Source organism: Phasianus colchicus, chromosome 4 (assembly GCF_987193195.1).
Source record: "Phasianus colchicus chromosome 4, bPhaCol1.hap1.1, whole genome shotgun sequence".
Classification (NCBI taxonomy): Eukaryota; Metazoa; Chordata; class Aves; order Galliformes; family Phasianidae; genus Phasianus; species Phasianus colchicus.
In genome coordinates, this window is record NC_143439.1 from 8859050 (window position 1) to 8880809 (window position 21760).

Below are 21760 nucleotides of genomic sequence, written 5' to 3' on the forward strand. Positions count from 1 at the left end.
ATATATTCATGTATAACATTATATATATATATAAAACCCATGACCTTCTAATACATACATACATATATTTATATCTTGCTACAGACTGCCCAGTAACACAAGGGTGCTGAGTTTCAAATCCTCATCATAGGCAGTGGAATGCAGACCATATGCCAAACAGCAAGACAGGGTCGTTTAAAGTTTCCCAGTGCACTGACTGGGAAGATTTATTTGTATACAGGGGCAGGGTTGTCTTTCTCCTTGACAAAGCAAAGGAAGCCAAAAGCCAGCAGGGCAGAGCTCATGAAGCTGAGCAGGTGTCAATGAAACAAGAGCCGGGAAGGAAGTACTGCTCTTCTCAGCTTAACAGAATGCAGAAAGGATGATGTAGCTAACAGTGATTCAATAACAAATTCAATAACACTGCTGCTAAATAAAGAAATGTACTTTCTAATAAAGAAATCTACTACCTACAGTTTCACTTCTGCTTACAGAGAACATAGCTCTTTTGTTTTTCCTAAAGAACAAAAGCATTCAGCCTAGCACAAAAGGTCATTTTCTGATAACCCCAATATTTGGGGAGTACGGATGAATATTAAAAATGAAAAAGCCTATTCCTCCAAAAAACTCTTCTGCTACATTTCTCAACTTGGTAGTCTTCGAACATTAAGATCTATTCTTCAAAGTCAGCATCATGTAACTTTGTAGATACAATTCCACAGTCAAGGATTTCATATGTTATTTGCAATTGATTTCTTTCAATAGAGTTTAATATCTTCTCTTTCGTTCTTCATGGGAATATTATTTTCTCTTACAAAAGCATGCTCCCAGTGAACTGCATTGGCCAACTCTACTGCCCTGCTAATACAGCAGTACATCTCTCTACCCACTCTTCAGCACTAGTTTTGTATTTAAATGGAGCACTGACAATCACACAGCCAACATCCCAAAGTTCTTGAAAACTGCCTGTGTGGTTTAAGATCATGACCTTCTAAATCACAGAATTCCGTATGCTAAGCCCTGCCCCACAGGCCATGGTACAGGCAGACTCCTGATTTTAGCACTTTCTGATTTTCTTAAATGCAGTAGCCTCGGCTTACAGATGATGCAGCAGCTGGACTCCTGTGTCTTCTCTTGCAGTCAAAGCTTATTTTCCATTGGGTGGAAGATTATGAATGATCTGAAGGAAGAACAGTTAAAAATGCCTCCTTTTATCTATATGCTGTGCTCTACTCTGAAAGAATGTTTGCACTGATGTACTTCCTATGAGACAGATGGCCTGGAAAAGTTAAATTGGTATAATAAACAGACAATACAAAATAAATAAAAAAAAACCTCTTATCAAAAGAAGAAGAAGAAAGAAAGACAAAGAGAGAAGGAAAGAAGGAAAGAAAGAAAAAAAGAAAGAGAAAAAGAAAAAGAAGGAAAGAAAGAAGGGAAGAAAAAGAAAGAAGGAAGGAAAGGAGAGGGATAGAAAAAGAGAGAAGGAAAGAAAGAAAGGAAGAAAGAAAAGAAACAAATTAAGACAGCGAGTTTTAGCAAAAACTGCTTAGAAAAAAGATTAACACTATATGGTCCTGACTTTTGAATAAGTTTATTCTTAAGTACATTCCACTAGGAGATCTACTATGAAACAATAAATGTAACAAATAGAAAGAGAAACAGACAGACAGCTTCACATTAGCAACAAATCATTTTTTCTCCATCCGAAGCAGAGGCAAGCTATGGATAGCCCTTCCAAAGAAAAAGCTTCTCCTAAACTGAATACGCAAGAGCTGCATTCACATAAGAACAGAGAACCACTCCCAGTCCACACTTCAGATGTATAAAGACTTAGACAAAGAAGAATGGCTACTCTGGAAAGGAAATAGCATAATCCTCATTTGCTGTGTTCACGGCTAAGCTCATAATTGAACAAAAAGACATCACTGAAAGGCAAGGAATCTAATAGTGAACAACAGCATCAGTGTTTAGTCAAGAATGAACTGCCCAATTATTGTGAGGGAAGTCCTCCACAAGAAACAGTGGTGTTATTAACAACCAGCAAAATCCAAACTGTTGGAAGTTTTACAATGCAAATTCCAAACATTTCCTGTTGATGAAATAACAGAATGAAAATTCTCTGCTGAGTTATATGTTGATGCATGTAAGACCACAATTATTTAAAAGAGGAAGCTGGGGATAATGCAGCTTTTCAGTCATATTCACTCAGAGGCTGAGGAAATACATCCCAAATTGGTTTTGCCCTTTTTTAGCCCCTCATACAAACAACACTGATTTCTAGATGAAGTGCATGAGTTCACACGTAGCTCAGGAAAGTACTTCAGAAGATTGTGCTTAACATTCAAAAACTGATTATTCAAACAGCCAATGTCAGGAATCACCAAAACATAACAGATTTGCCTGAATAGTTTTCATCAGCATATGTTTGCCTATTCCAATAACTCTGTGATTTCCATCTGGCTTCATGCCATGCAGAGGATAAATGAAGGTTGGGTAATAAGGTACAGCAGCAATTGTTTTGCACGTTCCTAAAAGTGGAAATAGATTTTGATCAAATTGAACAGTTCACAGGAAGGTGAAGAAATAGGGTTTAGGTCCTGAGAATCCAAGCTTTTATCTAGGCTTTTATCTCTGTATCTGCGATGTTCAGTGTGCTGTCAGCAACCTAACTTTTCAGAAGTGATCACTGATAAATGTATTTTTTGTTGTCTTGCCAGTTATATTTAGCAGTCTGTATTGCCACTGCATCTAACAAAATCAGAATAATATATAATGCCATCAACTCTCATTGCACAGATCTTAGATATCTTTTACATTGGACCATCCAAAACTACTGGATAATTTTTACCTAGATCAATAGGTAAAATGACTGTTTCTTCATATAGATTTCTTCAGATAGCTGAGAAAATTGGTTAAGATTTATTTAAATATCTGCACACTGAGGAACAAGGAAAAGCTCAGAAAAAATAATACCTTCACAGCAGAGTAGGAAGAGTGTAAACTAAATATGTTTAAACTATATTAAAGTATATTAAACTATACATTAAAAATAATAGTAAGCTATCCATGAACATTAAATGTTAAGTGAGCACTTAACCTGGGAAATAAACTCATGTATTTAAGTACTTCAATCATAAGAGGTAGGTATAAATGCATGTAAGTATACACAGATTATTTTGATTTTACCTTTAACGTTCTGAGTGTAAATGTTTGAACCTTAAGAATTTCTTTTAACTTGGAAACCCTCTGCTTCCACTTTTTTTTTTTTTTTCTTAAGCCAATGAAGGATGAAAAAGACAAAAAGACAGAAGAGACTTCGCTGTAATTCTCTTTAAAATTCCACACCGAATCAGTTTCTCATGTTTCTGACACACACTGAGAACAATGAATTTGAGAAGAATTCCAAACTTGATTCTGACAAACTGGTGAAACATTAAAAATATAAAATGATTCTTGAGAGGAAGGACTGCAAGCAGTTTTATGTAACATAAAAGAGTCCTATGGAATAAGAACAACAGACTAAAAGAAAGATGTTGTGCTCAAAAGCTTAGAACTCACCATCTTTCATATGGAGGTATCAAAAGGATTAAAAGTGTACTAAAACTGTTGCAGAAATAGAAGAGACCATAACTAAATAAAGCAATGTGTTCATATTGCCGTGGAGAAATTGACAAGAAATATAGCAAGGTGAATTTAACTGCATCAGAAATCTTACAGAAAATGAAATATGATGAAGTAAAAAGGAAATACTCAATACAATACTGTACTTGGGATACAGTTAGAAGGACTGAGACAAAAACATTCTCTATTTGGCAGGGGGCAAAGAAAAATATACAGAAATGAGTCTTTTTAATAGGTACTTCAGAATGCAGAGAAGCTATCTATCCATTATTTAACTGGAAAAAAAAGTTTAAAGAAATGGAAAACAAAACAATAGCTTCTGAGAACTGCAGATTTTAATTTTCAAAAGAAAATTATCTGAATTAAGAACTGAGTGAGATTAAGAACAATTTTGATGTAAAAGAGAGACGTTCTAAACACTGTGCAACTAAACTGAATCAGGAAAAATACAGAAGTAAAACACCACTTTGAAAGGGCAGCAGTCCTCTAACCTTTCAAAGCATAACAGTGAAAATTCTTCTGTGATGGAAAAGGGATGAGTTTTACTCCATGACCACTGCAGAAAAGGTAAAATAAGTAAATAAATTCTGGTTAGGTTGAAGTAAAGGGAGACTTAGATGGATATCAGAAAAAAAAAAAAAAAAAAAGAATAACAACTAAATGTTGGAGTAAAACTAGAGAGATCCCTGGCCCTGAATTTTTTTCTAAAGAATGGTTAGCAAAGCAGTTGTCAGGGATGGTCCAGGTACACAAGACCCTGCTACGAATCACACCTCTGGTAGGGCTGCAGGCAAAACTCATCCAACTAACTCAGGTCTTGCATAGAAGTAAGGTAACCAGACAGGACAGGAGAAACTACTGCACAGACCTGAGATATTGCTGGACAGTGCACATAACAGTGAGAGAAGCTGACTGAAGTTACAGACGTGCCTTGAGGGCTGGCTGGATTTAATCAGTGTGGTTAAGGGGACTTAGGGGAGAAACAGCTGAACTCGAGGCAATTCTATGGGAGCTCTATAGTTTTCTGAGGGAGTGGAAACATGAAAACCCAGAACTACCACACACTGCTGAGATGACTGAAGGAATGTTAAGAGCAGTGTTGCACTCAGGCATCAGTTAGTAACGTTAGAAACAATATGGAAATCTGGTTGGGACAGGTTGTTCATTTGGAAGAACAGGATAGAGAAAGGGAAGTATAAAGGTGTTAAAAAGGGAGCTCAAGAAAAAGGAAAGAGGATAATAATCTCAAGCAAGTTATGTGATACATTATGTCAGTGGTGGACCTACCAGGCAACTCTGTACAGCTCATCAGCTTAAATCAGGGCAGCAAACAAAACCTGTTTTCTTGCCACAACACAAGAATCAAACCAAATTCTGCAGTTGGGAAAACTGGGGTGGGAGGAAGGTTTGGTGCTCTCCTTGGTGAGCAGGAATAACTGGCTGTAGGGACTGCACATCTTAGCATCACCATACTGGTGCCTGTTTGTCCCCAACTTTTCCAAATAACCTTGTGAAGTTTGCTTCCATCCCTGCACTTCCATGACAATTTGGTACTGTCAAAAGGACAGAATGTAAGTCCAAGGACTCATTCCTAACACATAACAAGCACTTCCAGGACATCCTCTGGGACAAAATGATCTGTTTCTTATCTGTCTTGGAGAATGTCACCGAGCTACAGTACTATGGAAAAGTGGAAGTTGTTTTTATCTTGTCCACTCCAAAATAGTTCAGTGGAACATTTGGATTAACAATGACTTCCCCTTCCACCATCCACCAAATCCTTTGACAGTTGGGATATGGCTTTGGCAGTCTTTGAAGGGGAAAGTGGAGGAAAAAAACCACAAAACACAGGACTTAGACATCTGAATTAAATTATTAAATATCCACCATGTGAATATTCACCAAATGATTGTCAAACAAGTGAATTTGTGGTAAACAAAAAGAGAAAAAATTACGTTCTTGATCCACCATATACAATGCTCTTGCAGAAAAAACCATAAGAAGTATAGGTGATAAGCATCTCATTACAGCTCAGAATGTATTTTAAGCATGAATTTGTTAAACATACTGTATAGTTAAGAACAATTTAGCCTTCTCAAATGCACAAAAATTAATTGCACAGCAATTTATGAACTGCCTTAAGTTCTATAATTAATAATACATTTCATTAAGCTTATTTTAGATGACTGAAATTTCTTGTGTGCAACATTCAGCACTGAAATTGAATTGAGCAATCAAATCTTGACCTTCAAAATGATAAAGGGTAAAACGCTCAATAAGTTGTTAACATGAGTCTATGGGAACCTCTGATTGATCACCCAAGGCGAGCAATGAGTCAGCCACGGGAGCACAGGTGAAGGCAATTCACCTGTGCTGCTGAAAGAGGTGGAGCCTGGCTCCACCTCTCCTGGACCCATTTAAGAGCTGACTACCAGCAGGGATGGCTCTCTTTCTGGAGATCCCTCCTTGGAGTTTTACAGTGAACCTAGGATAAGGGTGAGTACTCTATCTATTCTCTTTTTGGTATAACAACCTGCTTAGCCAAACTCTCTTGTTTATTTCATAATTATAACATCTGTATATTCATTGATTGTATACATGAGGAAGAGTAGATGCTCTTGAAAATAATTCTCCTGAAGCATTCATATCTTAATGGAAACTGTGAAACATTGACCTGATTCTAAACATCTGAGTGCAGATAACCCCACGTTCTCAATGTGGACAGCAGCTCATATCACTGTTAAAGCATACTCTGAGAAGTCAGAGCAGCAGCTGCTGAAAACTATCATTACCAAGCACCACACAACTATTTTCTCAGAGATTTATGCCCACTGCTATATTAGCTCACCCTAAAGATGATACATAACATTTGGAGGACTACAGATGCAGTGAAATAGTCATCTGATAACTCAGAGAGTATATCCTTTCTGTCTGGAATCAAATATTTGCCCCACGGTATACTCCACAGTTGTAACTATTCTAATATGATACTGCATTTCATACTTTTCTCATCAAGAAACTGACATGAATTAGTTTTGGGTAATCAGTGTAATCATGAACAGCATATCAAAAAAAATAAGCAGCATTGTTTTATAGCATTCAGTCTGAAAAGCAGAAGTTTTGTATGGCACAGAACATTGGTTTCTGCACAGCCTACCACATAAGTAATATGTCACTGTTGAACATCTATTGACACAGTCAATGGAACATGATATGTAACTCTGAAACCCTCCCAAACGGAGTGAAAAACAGAATGAGAGGCTATGAAATACTTTTCATTGTGAAAAATCTACCAAAGAATTTCACTACATAGATGTATTCGACATTTCGAAAATAAAACAAAGCAATGGTTGGCAGGAATAAACAGAGTAAATGCCACTTCAGAATTACAAAACAAACAAAAGAAGTGTTACTAAATAGTGGAGCAAACCCTGTAATTTGGCAAAGTAACACTTCAGTAATTTGCAAGGAACTACACAGAGCTTTAATCTAACCTAACTATGGCTCCATATCAGAACAAGGTACCAGGACGTAACAGCACACTCAAGGAATCACGACCATTGTGGGATTTAAGATTGTCAGAAAGAAAAGTATGTAGAAATTATTCATTTATTCTTGCTTATGTACATACTCCTACACTGTAAGGCAAAGTTTCCGTTAGGAAATCAAGACTGCAAATGTGCATTGTAGAGCTCTCAGCTCATGATCCATGAGCAGCCAACCTGGTCCAGATTATACCAAAACCTTAAGCAACCACAGATATTTGAACAAAGAACACTCCCCATCTATACAACTGATTCACTAAATGTTTGCCTATGCAACCATACACCAGATTGCTCACCCACAAAGAAAAGATTTGTAAGTCTGTTACTGTATCCAGCCAACAGACTGCATCCCAAACCCAAATAACCCTAAAGCTGATGCCCTTAAGAATCTGGATCCAAATGTGGCCAACTTCGTGTGTCCTGCAGAATTATGTCTATCATCTTGCTTTTCACCCTAACAGGCAAAAAAATGTTAAGCTGGTTTTTACTCCTCACTCTAGCCATAAGCTATTGGGACACTACCAAGCCAACCTTCTACCTCTCCATCTTTATCACAATAGCTTTCTTCTTTAAATGAGAAGTAGCTGTTGTCTCTAACTCTAGACTCCAGATTCAAAGACTGCACAATGAGAGCTTTCACTGTTAAGCAACCAATAAGAACACCCTGGAGATTAAAAAAGCAGCCAGCAACTTTAACTTTCATCTTATCTTTGGCATGTGTACAGATTTTTAAAATTTTTATTGCAACTCACCAAAATTTCTCTTTGCTCTTCCAAATTTTTTAAGAAGTTTGAAAACTCATGAAGAGAAGCATCTACAATTAAAAGAAAAAAAAAAAAAAACCAACATTTTCACCATGTTGCAGGATGGCACGGCGAAAAACATAGTCATTTATAATCATTTCTTACCTACCTATGTATCTTTCATCATCTGTCTCTGCATCACCAATGAATTCAAATTTAAAGTCTCTCAGAGAATGGGCAAATTTTCTCTGGGCTGCTGAAAGGTCTGCAAAGAAAAAAAAGCAAGGATTGAAGGTTAGAGAATTATTGTAGAAGGCTGTAAAATCCTCCTACCCCGATCAACTTTTACAATAAATCCTTAACACAGGTCTGCCTAAGGACATTACAAGATAACAAATGTTGTCTAAGCAGCTTCTGCTCTCATCTGGGAATCCGTCACACAGATTTCTTTATACGAGGCTATGCAGTACAAAGCAAGTGCAATCATCTGTACAGTATCAGATCTATTCTTACACTTCACCATATGGTCACAAGCCATACGAACAGATTTGTAACTACAGAAGTTTAAGCCACAACACTCTGAACAAGCTGTGGCAGCAAAAGGATTCTCTGCTAACCTAAACTCACTAGTGTATTTGCTAGTGCAAACACACATTTTAGCATTTCCTATACATGTTTTGTAGAGATGTATAAATATTTGTCTAGGAGACCTAAGCCAAACTGAAAAGAATTGTTGCACTGGAACTAGGAATTCTAAGGATTTAAAACCGGGCTAAAAGCTAAGTTCACAGTATTAATTTTATATTATTACTTTTTTTTTTTTTTAATATTACCCGTTTTTCTTCAGAAAGTTTTTATCTATTAGTGTTTGACAATTTGGGGTGAGAGGTCTATATGTCACTCAGGAAGTAATTAGATTCTATGTTCAGCAGCAAAGCCCTTACTAGGATTTATAACACCAGAAATACACAGTATACACACACTTTTCTGTTGTGCTGACATGTGCAGGCTTGGTAATGTCACGAGTTCTGGAGGAAAGGAATTGCTCAATGGAGGAAAGAAAAAAAAGGACGTTTATCTTGGTACACTCTTACTTGGTAGCAGAGGTTTTACTCAGATTTTTGGTGGCAGCCGAGGCTAAGGACAGTGTGATATGTTTAGTTAATCTGTAATATTTTTCATATCACGTGCAGTTCTAAAAGGGCTAAGAACAAACCTTTAGGTTTGGTTAAGTGTTTCATTTTTTATTATTGAACAGGAACTAAAAGCTCAAAATTGTTTAAAAACATACAAATAAAAAACACAAAAACCACCAAAAGATGTCAGGTTCTGCATGCAATACATTGTGTGTTGTACTGCCTCTTACAGCCAAGTATAATTTTGGCATACAAAGCTGCACTGAAAGTTCAATTCAACCACATCAAAGGTTAAGTCACAAATAGTCTACCAACAGCAAGACAACAAAAAAATGCGTTCTGATCTTGTCATTCCACATTTCTTACTTCTCATCAATTTCTCTTAAGATCTTTTCTCACTTATTGTTTACAAGTGTTTACATTACTCCCATCAATGTCACACTGTCAGGTATTTGCCTTCCTTTTGCAGCTGCTTCTGAAGCTTGTACATGTACTCTTCAGCCCATGAGCAGCAGGGCATCTTGTGGCTTAAGAGGCTTCTAAAGCAGACAACTAAAGAAAAACCTTCTGCCAGCTCTGAAAGGATTAAAAGTTCAAAAAAACAAGTTTCTCAAATATCTAATGTTATGCTGGTTTGTGAGCCAAGTCACAATATGAGGCTGGAAAGAGTTTATTTGTGGGAGAATGGGCCTATCGACCCGCACTCTCCCAAACCCATTTAATTTTTTTGAATCCGATAATCTCTTGCCAAAGCCCTGTCACATGAGAGTTAACTCCTCACTGGAGGAAAGAACTGTTTATTCTGTATCCCCTACTTTTAGAGGTGAAGTACTTGGATAACTCTGACCACGGCACGCAGGATAAGGTGGCACACAGCACTGCATGCAAGCACACAGCAACCCCACACCCCTTCCCAAACCCTCCCCACTGCCAAATCCTACCAGAACAGTGTGAGACCATCCCCTACATCCCACCTCTCTGGAGACAGTGACTGCAGGCAGAATCTGTGCCTGCACTCCAATGCTTTCAGTGGGAAACCCAACAATTTGTGTTTCTCACAGGCTCAGAAAGTGACATTCACACACTTCTTTCCGCATTTGTTAAGGGATTGGAAATTCCTACACAAGGCTTGGAAGCAGTAACGTTTTAACATTCTACAGTTAGATTTGCAGAGTTCCTGTACTGAAGTCATGAAAATGCATTAAAGTTTTGTAATGTATTTCCACACATCTCTGTGAAATGTTTAAGAACTGTTCTGCTAAATTTTAATAAGTATGTGAGGGTGGGAAGAGGTTGGGAGTTTTAGGATGTGGAAGAATGATCTCATGTGGCCAGAGAAGTCACAGATATTTATTTATCTAAACAACAGCAGGAAGAAAAAACCCTGAAATAGGATAAGAACTTAACACATAAGAAGTCATTCGAGAAAAACAAAAACCAGTCAAACATTCTGAGATGCGACTGGAAAGAAATGAACCTCTTGACCAGGAAAGGACAACTCTGCCATTTGGTGCAACAGACTGCTGCAATGATCAGACTCCCAACTGCTGCCAGAATAAAGAGGTATTTAATCCTGCTTAGTCTGCACATGTTAACTGCAAGATTCATCACCAATGTTTAAAATATCATTCATCAATCTTTTTTTTTATTTTGTCTAAACTTACTTTCAAGTTCACATTCTGTTTTCATTCCTTGAGCCAAAATAGCACTGGTCTAACATAAAGCAAACACTCTGGGCAGAACCACTGCTGCCTCTCTATTCACATAAATTGAAAAGACTCTGCCTCCTGTTAAAGTAAAAGCAACAAAGCTGAGTATCAAGTAGAGATGGAGGAAAACTTTTGAGAAAAGGTAGAATGAGAATACAGAGTTTGCTCTTCTACAGAACAGAAAGAGGAGGATGACAGCTAGACTCAAAAAATGATAAAGTGTTGTGCTGGATTTTCTTGACCTTTGACAAACCATAGCCAGAGAGGTAGGAAGCTTGACACCATCTGCAGCCAAAACTTCAGTCACAGGGCAAAAAGCAAGAAACTTCTCCACAGCCTTTGCCCTTATAAATTCCACACAGTCTACAATAAATACATAAACACACACAAGTATTTATAAAGGTGAAACAGAAATCTGCCTGTTGATGCCACTGTAGTCACTATACACTCCATTACTACTGCTTTATGATTTAAATGCTAAGCATTGTTGCCTACTGTAGAAGTTTTGTTGGCATAGTCTGGCTCTCTTCCTTTCTGTTAGAAGATCTTTACTGCAGCAAAACTGCTCAGTTGATGCTCACCGATGCACCTCGGAATTCTTCCCCATCCCCAGCAGCAGAGGCTGCAAGAGCAGCATGTTATATAAAGCAGAAACAGAACCATATGGGTGCCAGCTATGTAACAGAGCAACAAAGTATGTGAGTACAAAATATTTATCGAATAGCACTGTCACTGGTGTTTATCAGAATAATACTCAAGTCTACTAAGGAAAAAAAAGCACAGTGAGAATTTAGGAGGCCAGAAAGCAATTTCCTTCATTTTTGTTTCCTCGTTCAACATGGTAACACAGACTGAAAGCTACTGAGCTGGTAAAAGTCGATCGTTGAAAGCTGGTGCTGATGGTCTAAAGGAACAGGGCATCCAAGATTAAACAGTGTTTAAATATCAACCAAACACTGAGTAAACTGTAACTCCTAGCAAATCTGTAAGGCAGATTCACTTCAAAAGACTCATCTTCTTAAGAGAACATGAATTAATTTTCTCTCTGTTACTGTCCCAGCCAGTGCACTCTTCTTTTCATGCTTAAATGCAGCTACTTGAAAACACACGATAAGGAACAAGAAGCTCCTCTCTCCCTTGCCGTCCTTTGGAGCACTTCCACACCAGGCACCTGTGCTCAGCCAAGCATCCTGCACCAAATGCGCTGCTGGTTCCCCCACATGAATACTTTCCATTTAGGTTTGGTGAAAAATATTTTTGTTTCTTATCTGAGTCAAGCCACCATGACGACATGAGGAGCTAGGCACGGCCAGCCCTCTTGCAACATTAGTCCTCTGCTTGCTCTGAGGTCCAAAGTGACTTCAGTGCCACTCATCTCGCCTAGAATTCTTGCACAAAGCAAGACAGTACTAGGGGTTATGCTAGATCCCTTTTGCATGACAGGAGAATTAGTTACTTACAACAGTCCTTTCTATTAATGTTTTCTAAAGTAAAATGCAGATTTCTACCTCGAGCTTCACTTCTACAGTATCAATACACTTATCTAAGAAGAGCTGGCATTACTTCTCCATTCCTCATCGCTAACTATAATCTTCTTTATTCTGACAGACATCCTCCAGACTGACAGCAGCTTTGTTTAACATGGGTTCAAATTGCTCTGTTCTCCTTCAATAACAAAGGTCAGCAGACACCTACCAAGCTCATCTTCAGTAGGAAGCACCAACATTAGCCTTCTCACCAGTCACCCTGCTGCTATCTTCTTCACAAATTTTGCTACTACCTTCACAAAAGGAACCTTGTTTCTCTTCTGTGTCCCCTATAGTAAGGTGAACAATAAATCTAATACAATCCATAACACTGAGATCGTGAACAGGCTTTAACTATTACTTTAGCAAGATGGATAAACAAGATTTACTTATCAACTTAGTAGATGCAAGCTGTGTAGCAGATCAAAAGTAGTAACACATTCCAACTCCCTGAAACTTAAACTGAATAGCAAGAAGTTTCATCTGCTAAGTATATTGAAAGAATCATCAAAACAGAAAAAAAATTCAATAATGCCAAAATACGAAGCTATTCATTTCTCTTCAAAAGACAGAACAGAACCCAAGAACTAAAAGATTTCTGGATTTTAGGCTTAACAATGTCACATTACCTATGGGTTTGTGAAAGCTTAGCAAATTCAAGTGTGAGGATTAGAAATGTAGTGTCGTTAATCATTGACTTGGCAAGTAGCTTTTTTTTTTTTCCAGCACAATATAGCATTGGCTTTTTTGGAACATCCCACACCCTTAAAACAAATGAGAAAAACCAGAAGCAGGTTTCATTCTAATTCAATTAGTAACAGCGTTCTGCCATTGGCCCAACAAAGCCATCTTTTCCAGCCACAGCCCCCAAGCATTCAGCAGCTGATGCTTCACACCCTCTGCGCTTACATGCTCAGGTTAGAGATAAGTCCATCAGCACCACCCAATAAAGTTTTTTTCCACTGACATCTTCCCCATTTCAGTGAGCAGCCCTCGGCACTCCTGCTGGGATCACACCAATGCCCCCACATTGCAGCCCCTGCTGCCTTGCTGCAGCCTCCCCTGACTTCACCGTCTCATTCCACCAGCAGTACCTAGTACATAAAAAAAGCTATGGATGATTAAAAAAACCAATCCTGTTTATTGTGAGCAGCAAGTTTTCAGGACAAAAATCAAATACTTTCCCACCGGCCTCCAAAAAATACAAAAAATAATTATATCAAAGTTACGAAGTGTTTATTATTTACTAAATAAGAGAAATAGAGAAAAATGAATAATGGAGACATTAATATTCATCAGAACACTGCCTCTGTTAGGAACCAATTAGTCTTCACTCCATCCTCTACAGGACTTGTCATTGCTGATGAGCGTTTTAGTCCGTCCTGGGATCACTAACTGTGGCTTAAATATGCCACAAAAAAACAGGGGCTGATAAGGTGAATGGCTTCCCTGACCGAACACAACTTCTCATGTCCAAGCAAGCCACAACTGAGCACTGTGACAGACTCATTCTAATCTCCTTCCCACTTCTAAAGGGAGAGAACTACAGAGTCTTTGTTAGATCTCAATTTGTTAGGTTACTATTTCAAGTTTTTCCTTCTTTGAAACTCATAATCCAATATTATAGTACAAATACCATTTTTCACATTAATTAAAACAGAATAGTTAAAGACTTCAGATTTGAGTAGATATCTATTTTCACAGATATGCAAAATGCATACAAAAAAAATCCAGAATCTCAATCCATTATTTTCTCCTAAAGAAAGCATACAGCATACTAAAATAAAACACGCATTATCTTTTCTACCTTCTTTCACTCTCCAATGTTCAACCACGAAAACATTTAACTCGTTTCTCTTCTTTCTGTTCTAGCAAGTACAGGGGTATAAACTTCACATTCCTCAGCATCAAGGAACCACCAATTAACTTGCTAATTACCATATGTGCAATATCACAAAGTAGCATCTTGTGTGGCTGTAGGGAAGCTGCCAAGTCCTATCTTAGTGTCACTCAGCTGCACCACACCTTCCTGGGCTCTGGTTGTTTGCCTTTTTAATCTGGATCTTTGAAATTAGAAAGGCAACCCTACTCCACCCTGCCGAGGCCATTTTGCATCACGGGCATTTGGTAAATGAGCACCTTCAAGGCCTTAGGGGAGACAAGTGTTCTCCCAGAGCATCTACACCAGCTCTCACAAAAAAAGTGCACCCCTGTGACTGCTCAGGCATTGATGTGATCTTTTGGTTCAGATTTTCACGAGCACAGCCTGAAATACCATTCATGGAGGGGAAAAAAAAAAAAAAAAGATAAGCTCTGTCCCTAGCACTACAACCCTGCCCATCAAGCCACTTCTTCAGCACCCTGACGTAAAACCTGCACCCTAAAAGACTGCTGAAGAGTCTCAACTATGATGGAAATTATCTTTGTTATTCCACAATAATCCGTTTTCAAGGGAATCATCACCACCTTCCTCTCCACCCTCAAAACCTCCATTTGTCTGACATCAAAACAGATTAAAAGAAGAAACAACTGGAAACCAAGGACTAAGAAAAACTAATTTGCAATGCAGGGAACTATGAGATTATTCTACAAAATTTCAACAGTACTCAGGGAAACACCAGCATTTCAGAAACTTTTGGACAACTTCCCCTACATCACAGTGCACAAAGTAGTAGCAAGATGGACATCAGCGTCCAGATCTGCAAACCGTCTTTCAAGACTGAATTGGAAAATGTGAAAAAACATTTATTTTCAAAGATTGGGATTTTATTATTGTTCATTTAGAGATGCATGAACTCAGGAGGTGAGGCTGGATTTCTATTTGCGAATTTTCTAGCAGAAAATGATAAGAGACTTCGCCTTTTAAAAGTCAACTTCAATTGTTATGTGGAACAGGAATTTAAGTATGCAGTATTCTTCCATTCAACCTTTTGTCTAATACCACACTGTATGGGAACTGCTGAGTCATGGCCTGAACCTCTGATTGATCACCTGAGGCGAGCAATGAGTCAGCCCTGGGAGCAAAGGTGAAAGCAATTCACCTGTGCTGCAGGAAGGGGTGGAGCCTGGCTCCACCTCTCCTAGATCCCATTTAAGAGCTGACTACCAGTGGGGAGGGATCTCTCTCTTTCTTTCTTTTCAGAAGATTCACTCCACTGGAGTTTCCTGAGCGAGCCCACGACACAGGTAAGCATCCTATTTATTCTCTTTGTCTTGCTGTGTCTAACTCTCTTGCTTATTTCATTATTATAACATCTTAATATTATTTGATTATATAATATTCCTTTATATAATTTTCATTGATTATACACACACATTTCAAGGTCCTTTTGCATTTACTCGTGGTTTCTTTTACTCTTATTTGTTCTGTAGGATGGCTGTGTTCCTGTTTCTCAAACTATTTATGTTCCACTGAAGCTACAAGTGTCACAATTACACAGAAAATTTGCAAATAAGGATGTTTAGAAAGAAGAAAATGAGATCACACATTTAAACTTTTAATGATGAGGAGCTATGCTAGTTAACTGAGAACACATTCCTCAACTGGAAAAGTCTGTCAAAGAAATAACGTAGTGAAAGGAAAAAATGTGTTTATTATGCAGATACTTATCCAACATCAGCATCAGGAGTGTTTTGACCCTGGAGAATAGCTTTCTTTCCCAGAACTATTTCCCAAACAGTAACTGTAATGTTTACATAAAAATATATATATATTTTGTTTAAATATTGTTTTGATTACAAAAGAAATAATTTAATGTTAAGTGGACACTCAATTTTGGCACTATATACTCTAACTTAAAAAAGTTTTGTTGACATGGAGTATTCTCACATAATCAAACCTACACACAGAATAGAGGATCTCTCACAAATATGAAATGAAACACCCTCTGAATTCAGAACATTTTACTTTTAAAAATTCTAATAACTGGCAGGGTATTAATTCCTTAGCTCACCAATCTTCTCTCATGGCAGCTGAGTTATTACACGAACACAGCAGCAGGACATGACCCATCAGTGGAGCAAAGACCTCCCTCCCTTCCAAGAAACAGTGCTGACTTCATTATTTGATGACAGAATTCTCATCTTAGAAAGCACAGAAGCAGACCGAAACCTGATGTAGTTGGGGAAGTTGTGGAGGGAACATAGCACAGCCTGAGATGGGAAGATCACATCACAGCACATGTGCCAGCTTTTAGGTGTTTTACATGCGATGGCTGCTGCTACAAACATCACCTCAGAGCATTCACATCCAAAAAGGAGCTCCAACATGACTGGGCTTCTTTTCCTACTCAGCAACGAAGAAAACCAGGGGAGAAACAAAAGCAAAAGAAACCAACTAACAAAAAAAAAACCTTTTCCCTAGTTTGCAGCTAAATGAATCCTCAACAGAATTCCATGCAATAGAGGCCTTCTTGAAGACTGCTTTCTGCTTGCTCAGTTCATCAGCCATCTCCTGCAAACAATGGTAGTGTTAGCACTTCAAAGATGAGTCAGAAGGAAACTTCATAAAGGGAAGTGTTTGGCAGGGAAAACACAAGGAGATCTGGTAGCTACCTCCATAATGAATGAACAGAGCAAGCATTTTTATCATTTTTAAAAGCACATCCTCTTCTGCCAAGGGTTTGAAATCTTTTATGGTGCTCTATATCAAGTCTGAAGCAATGTCAACACTAAACATGAAAACCTCAGCTGAAAGTAGCATCATTCGCCATGCTTTCTCTCTTCACAATGGCAGACATTTCAGATTACTGTCACTTTTATGGCATCACTGCCCATCTGAATATTTGCATATGTAGACAAAAAAACCCTAAGAGCATCAGGCTTGCAGTATTCTGTGATCTCTCTGTACCAAAACATGTCCAAACACAGCATACCTGCACACCTACGCTTAGTACTGTATGCAATACAGCTACCAAATATTTTGTCATTAGTAGGACTGCAGAAGGCTCAAAAGACAAAGTCACATTTTCATCAGTTCCTCTGCTCAAACTGGCCATGAAAACAACACAGAATTCTTGTAGTAAGCTGAGGAAGGCTTCATTTTCCCAAGTACATTGAAACTCTAAGTGGATGAAGATGGAGGAAAACACAGTGAGGAATCAGACAAAGGGGCAGATACGATCTATAATTCAAGAAGTGGTGGCCAAGTGCCCAAACTTCAGGCTACTTATTTATTAGAAGGTGAGGAAAGAACGCACTTTGGAAAAATATTTGACAATTCAGTGCATTTCTACACTGAAAACATAAAACCCAAATTCAAAAGGCAGAGGCTAAGAATTCTGGCAAGATTTGCATCACGCTTCCTTTATTTTTCTTCCAGCCTGGGAAACCCCAGGGGGAACCATCAGCATCAAGGAAGTTGAGATGGTCTCAGCAGGCTCCCACAGAGGGAAAAGTTCAGAAATAATTTCTGTATCTAGAAACAAGGAAAATGAACCTAAATTTTGACAGAGAAACAGCTGGCAGCACTGTGGTGCAGAGGACAGACTGTACTTACGTTATATAGAGCTTTCAGAAGAAGCATAGCATCAGACAGCTAAACAAGATGTCCAAGTGAAAAAGGATTTTGCTGAGCTCATTTCCAAAACTGTCAGATTTTAAGCATAAAGTATCTTAACGTTTCTGTGTCAAAAGAATTTTGTTTTAATTTGATAAATCGTTATCTGATAGCGGTTGTATCTGGCTGAACCACAAAATTGAAGCTTCTAATTAGGTCAGGCCAAAGCTATATACGTATACCACAGAGTATCCCAATTTCTGTATACTGAATAGGATGCCATTAAAGCAGTAACAACAACTGAAAGGACCAAAATACATGAAATATGGAAGTGCTCTTAATGGCCTTCTTACTTAAATAGCGGCTAGAGGATGATCCTGATGTTCCAGCATCATTTCACCTGGAAGTTTCTCTAATTATTCCAGTTTATTTGCCTGGAAAGCAGAATAAAGTTATTGCTCATTATATGAATGTATAGTAATTAACTTGCCAGGAAGTATTTATTTAAATATTGAACTACATTGTATTCAAGTTTTGGTGTACATCAAAAGAAAAACATGATTCATCTCTGGTGTCTATAGCTGTACACTATTTGAACTCTAAATGCACAGAAACCTCTTAATCCTTCTGTCAGTTTTGGATTACAAACTTCACATGAACCCAATGAACCAGTCATACAGTATTACTATGTAATTTTGCAGACAACTTCAACTAGGAGAAAAACGTTTGACTTTAAATTTATTGGCACGTAAGCAAGTGAAAGCCTCACTGCTTTGGGATTTTTCCAAAATGAGTTTCCAATCACAGCACCAGTGCCTTCTGGTTCCCAAATCAAAGATTACTAAATAAATACTAAAAAGAAAAGCAATTTAGAATAGCAATAACCACATCCCCATGAGAAACACAGAGTATAAAAAATTTGTAATCCTACATAGCCATAGCAACACATGCTATAAGCAAGAAAGTGAGCCATTTGGTTTGTCTTCTAATGCAACTTTCATTCTTCATTCTGTTTCCAAACAAAAAGACTTGCAATATATCATGCAGTAAGGTACTTTTTTAAGATTTCTTATACCCATTATACTTTAACAAAAATTGGTTGGTTTACTATCACACATGCTACTTTTGTTCCTAAATGAACATAGCGTGTATAATTTAAGAGTGAAATGACGTAACTTTTTTTATTTTTCTCTAGCTGCTTCAGCTGCATTGCTGTGCACTCTTCTGAGACAAGGTATTCCTAAGACAGAGAAAATATGTAGTTTCTCTCATCAGCTGAGTGATGGTGTGAACGGCAATGCACAGGGCTACAGAAGTCAGTTGTTGTTATTCAGTTGTCTTTGTATTTCGCTGATGGCAACTCATGAAAAAAAATATAAGCTCGCATTTCTGGAAGGGGAAGAAAAGGTGATTTGTTGGTGTTGGTTTTTTTAATATATAAAATGTTTAGATGCGTTTCTATTAGCATTTCTGGGGCAAGTGCATGTGTATGCTCTAGACAATTGGTTTATAAAATGAGAGCTTTTGATTTTTGCTTTGGACCCAGCACCAACAGTTCATATTCAAGCACTATCCCCACTTAGCACACTTCTCAGCAGCCTACAGACTCACAGCTTACTCTTGCTTTGCCTTCCTGGATATATTCAATGTACTCAAAGAGTTTTAACCACATATGCCAGAGGAAGTAAGTGGTCAAAAAAAAAAAAAAAGGAGGGGGGAACTGACCTATGACTGTTCACAAATGATAAGTTTAAAAAATCATGCATGAATTCTCTCTTCTAAAACACAATAACACAACATTCTTCCAGCCCAGTAGCTAAAAGAAAGAACTGTTTGACAGTGACAGTGTATGTTAAATGTACACAATTCAGAGGACACCAGATTTCAAGGATTTTGGCTCAAACTATTATATGTGAGAAAATAAACAACAATGTCAAATAAAGGCTTCACCTTTCACCGGTGAATAAATATACTGTATCTACATAACACAGGAAGACAGCTATGCATTTGTACACATACAATTGTTTGATGAAATTATCTTTTAAAAGACAATCGTTGCTCCATATGACAGAGCTAGAAGTATATGTTAGACTACTTCAAATACAGCATTTATTTTGGCTATCAAGGAAATAGTGAAATAACCATCTAACAAAACATTTAGAGTAGAAGCAGTCTGGGAGGTCTAGCCATGAAAAAAAATGGAAGAATTCACAATTCTTATGTCTTAGAAAAATGTATGCAAATGTTATCCAACTGCACTCAGGAAGGTGAAAGGGTTTGTGGCAGGACAGCCACTGGAATTCATCAGCATCACAGACTAATTATTCAGCTTAAGACTGTAGGATAAACACTGCATATCTATCGTTCTGCACTTCAGCTGTATTGGCCTTATAGCTCAAGCTTTAGCCCTTACTGGCACAAAGTGTACTGGCTGCTCACAGCACTAGAAATACGCTTGCCTTTTAAATCAGGTTATTCATACACCAAGCAGAGTGCTAGAGTATTAGAGGCAAGTGTAAAACAAGCAAGACGATGGAAAAAGGAAATTGAATAACTAACATGACCTGATACCAAGTGAAGAATGAACAATCTAAAAAAAAAGAGCACCAAACATGAACCATAATGGAAACTGTAGGTTATAACTGCCTAAGTCTGAATTTAGCAAGGCTAATGCAAATGACTAAGTTGTCATCTTCCATCTGCTCTTCCTGTATTGCAAAAAGACATTATAAACTATTATCATATGAAATCAGATAACTTATCCAAATGGCACACGGTTTACCTCAATTTATGCATTTGGACCGCAAAAGCGACAGGAAAGAAAATTTTTGGTAGATATTTCAGTAAAAATAGTTCTTTTGTGAACTGACAAAAATAATAAAAAGATTTAAGCAATTAGTTTTCTGTAGGTTCAACTAAAAACGTGGTGCTTAAACACTCCAGAATGTATGGCTTGAGGCTAATGCATGGAGTTTCAGCCTCAAGAGACCAGCTAGTGTCTTGAAACAAGAACACAGGTGACCAAGACTGCTAGAAGAAAACTACTGATTTCTGCACAGGCAGTTCAGAAGGGAAAAAAGCACACACAACATTTGTTGGTTTCTTTTCTAAATCTCTTTTCCACTGTTTCACAGACCTTAAGAAAAATAAGCACTTCATTTTTGTAAGTAAACTTGTTTTAAGTCACTGAATCTGAAATCTCTAGGGGAAAAAGGCTTAGCAGAATAAACTGACTATACAAGCAACCCACAATACCAAAATCACAACGTAACAGCAGGAGGACCCTGGAGCGCAAAAGAGAAACAGATAACCCTAACCCAGTAAAGCCACTTTTAAGACATACTTCAGTGAGCTGAATGACAACACCCATGCTGTAACAGTCATTACTGTATGCTTCTGTAACAGTTTACAGCCTTTCTATTTTAAGGAGATGCATTTTGTTCTTCTATTTTTACTGATTTCTTTTAAGAAGTATAAAATGAGACGTGGGAAGACAATTTAAAATAAACTAGAAGTTAGACTGGAAAGGAGAAGAAACCAGTTTTCCCTTTTTAAATCACTCCAACAACAAAGATAAGAAGTCCTCTCCATTTCTTCAATTTTGTTATTTAAATGAAAACAAAGCAGCAATTTTGTAGGAGTCCTCAATTTGTCAAAGACTTTGTTATGTAGATACAACTGCAAAAGCAAAACCATTATCAAATACTTATCAAAGTTCCTTATCAAAACATAGAAATTAGGAGTAATTTCAGCACGGAAGAAAAGCCTAAAATTAACCTGGTTAATAAAGCTAACCACAACATTTCGACAGATATGGGAGTGACAGAGTTGTTGGACAATTTAAGATAGATACTCCAGTTTTCCTAATTCAGATCTTTCAGTCTGCCTCCTCCAGTAGCCTGTTCTGTCCTACACTCAAGAAAGAGAAGAGAAACCCACAGCTCAAACCAGCATGAAGGATCCGTTTCCTTCAGACTTTCCATGCAATCAAAGTCATAAGC

The 21760-nt window shown here is 37.7% G+C and overlaps 1 protein-coding gene across 3 annotated transcripts in view; it reads right to left on the reverse strand.

Annotated features, from left to right (window-relative positions):
- The window catches only part of ARHGAP10 (Rho GTPase activating protein 10), a 135780-nt gene that overhangs the window by 89774 nt on the left and 24246 nt on the right, over positions 1–21760 (reverse strand). For all 3 annotated transcript variants that reach the window (XM_090138560.1, XM_090138561.1, XM_031588874.2), the window contains exons 2-3: positions 8061–8156; positions 7901–7962 (exon numbers count right to left, since the gene is read on the reverse strand). In XM_090138560.1, the coding sequence (XP_089994686.1) occupies positions 7901–7962; positions 8061–8156 (158 nt within the window). The remainder of the gene's footprint in view (positions 1–7900; positions 7963–8060; positions 8157–21760) is intronic.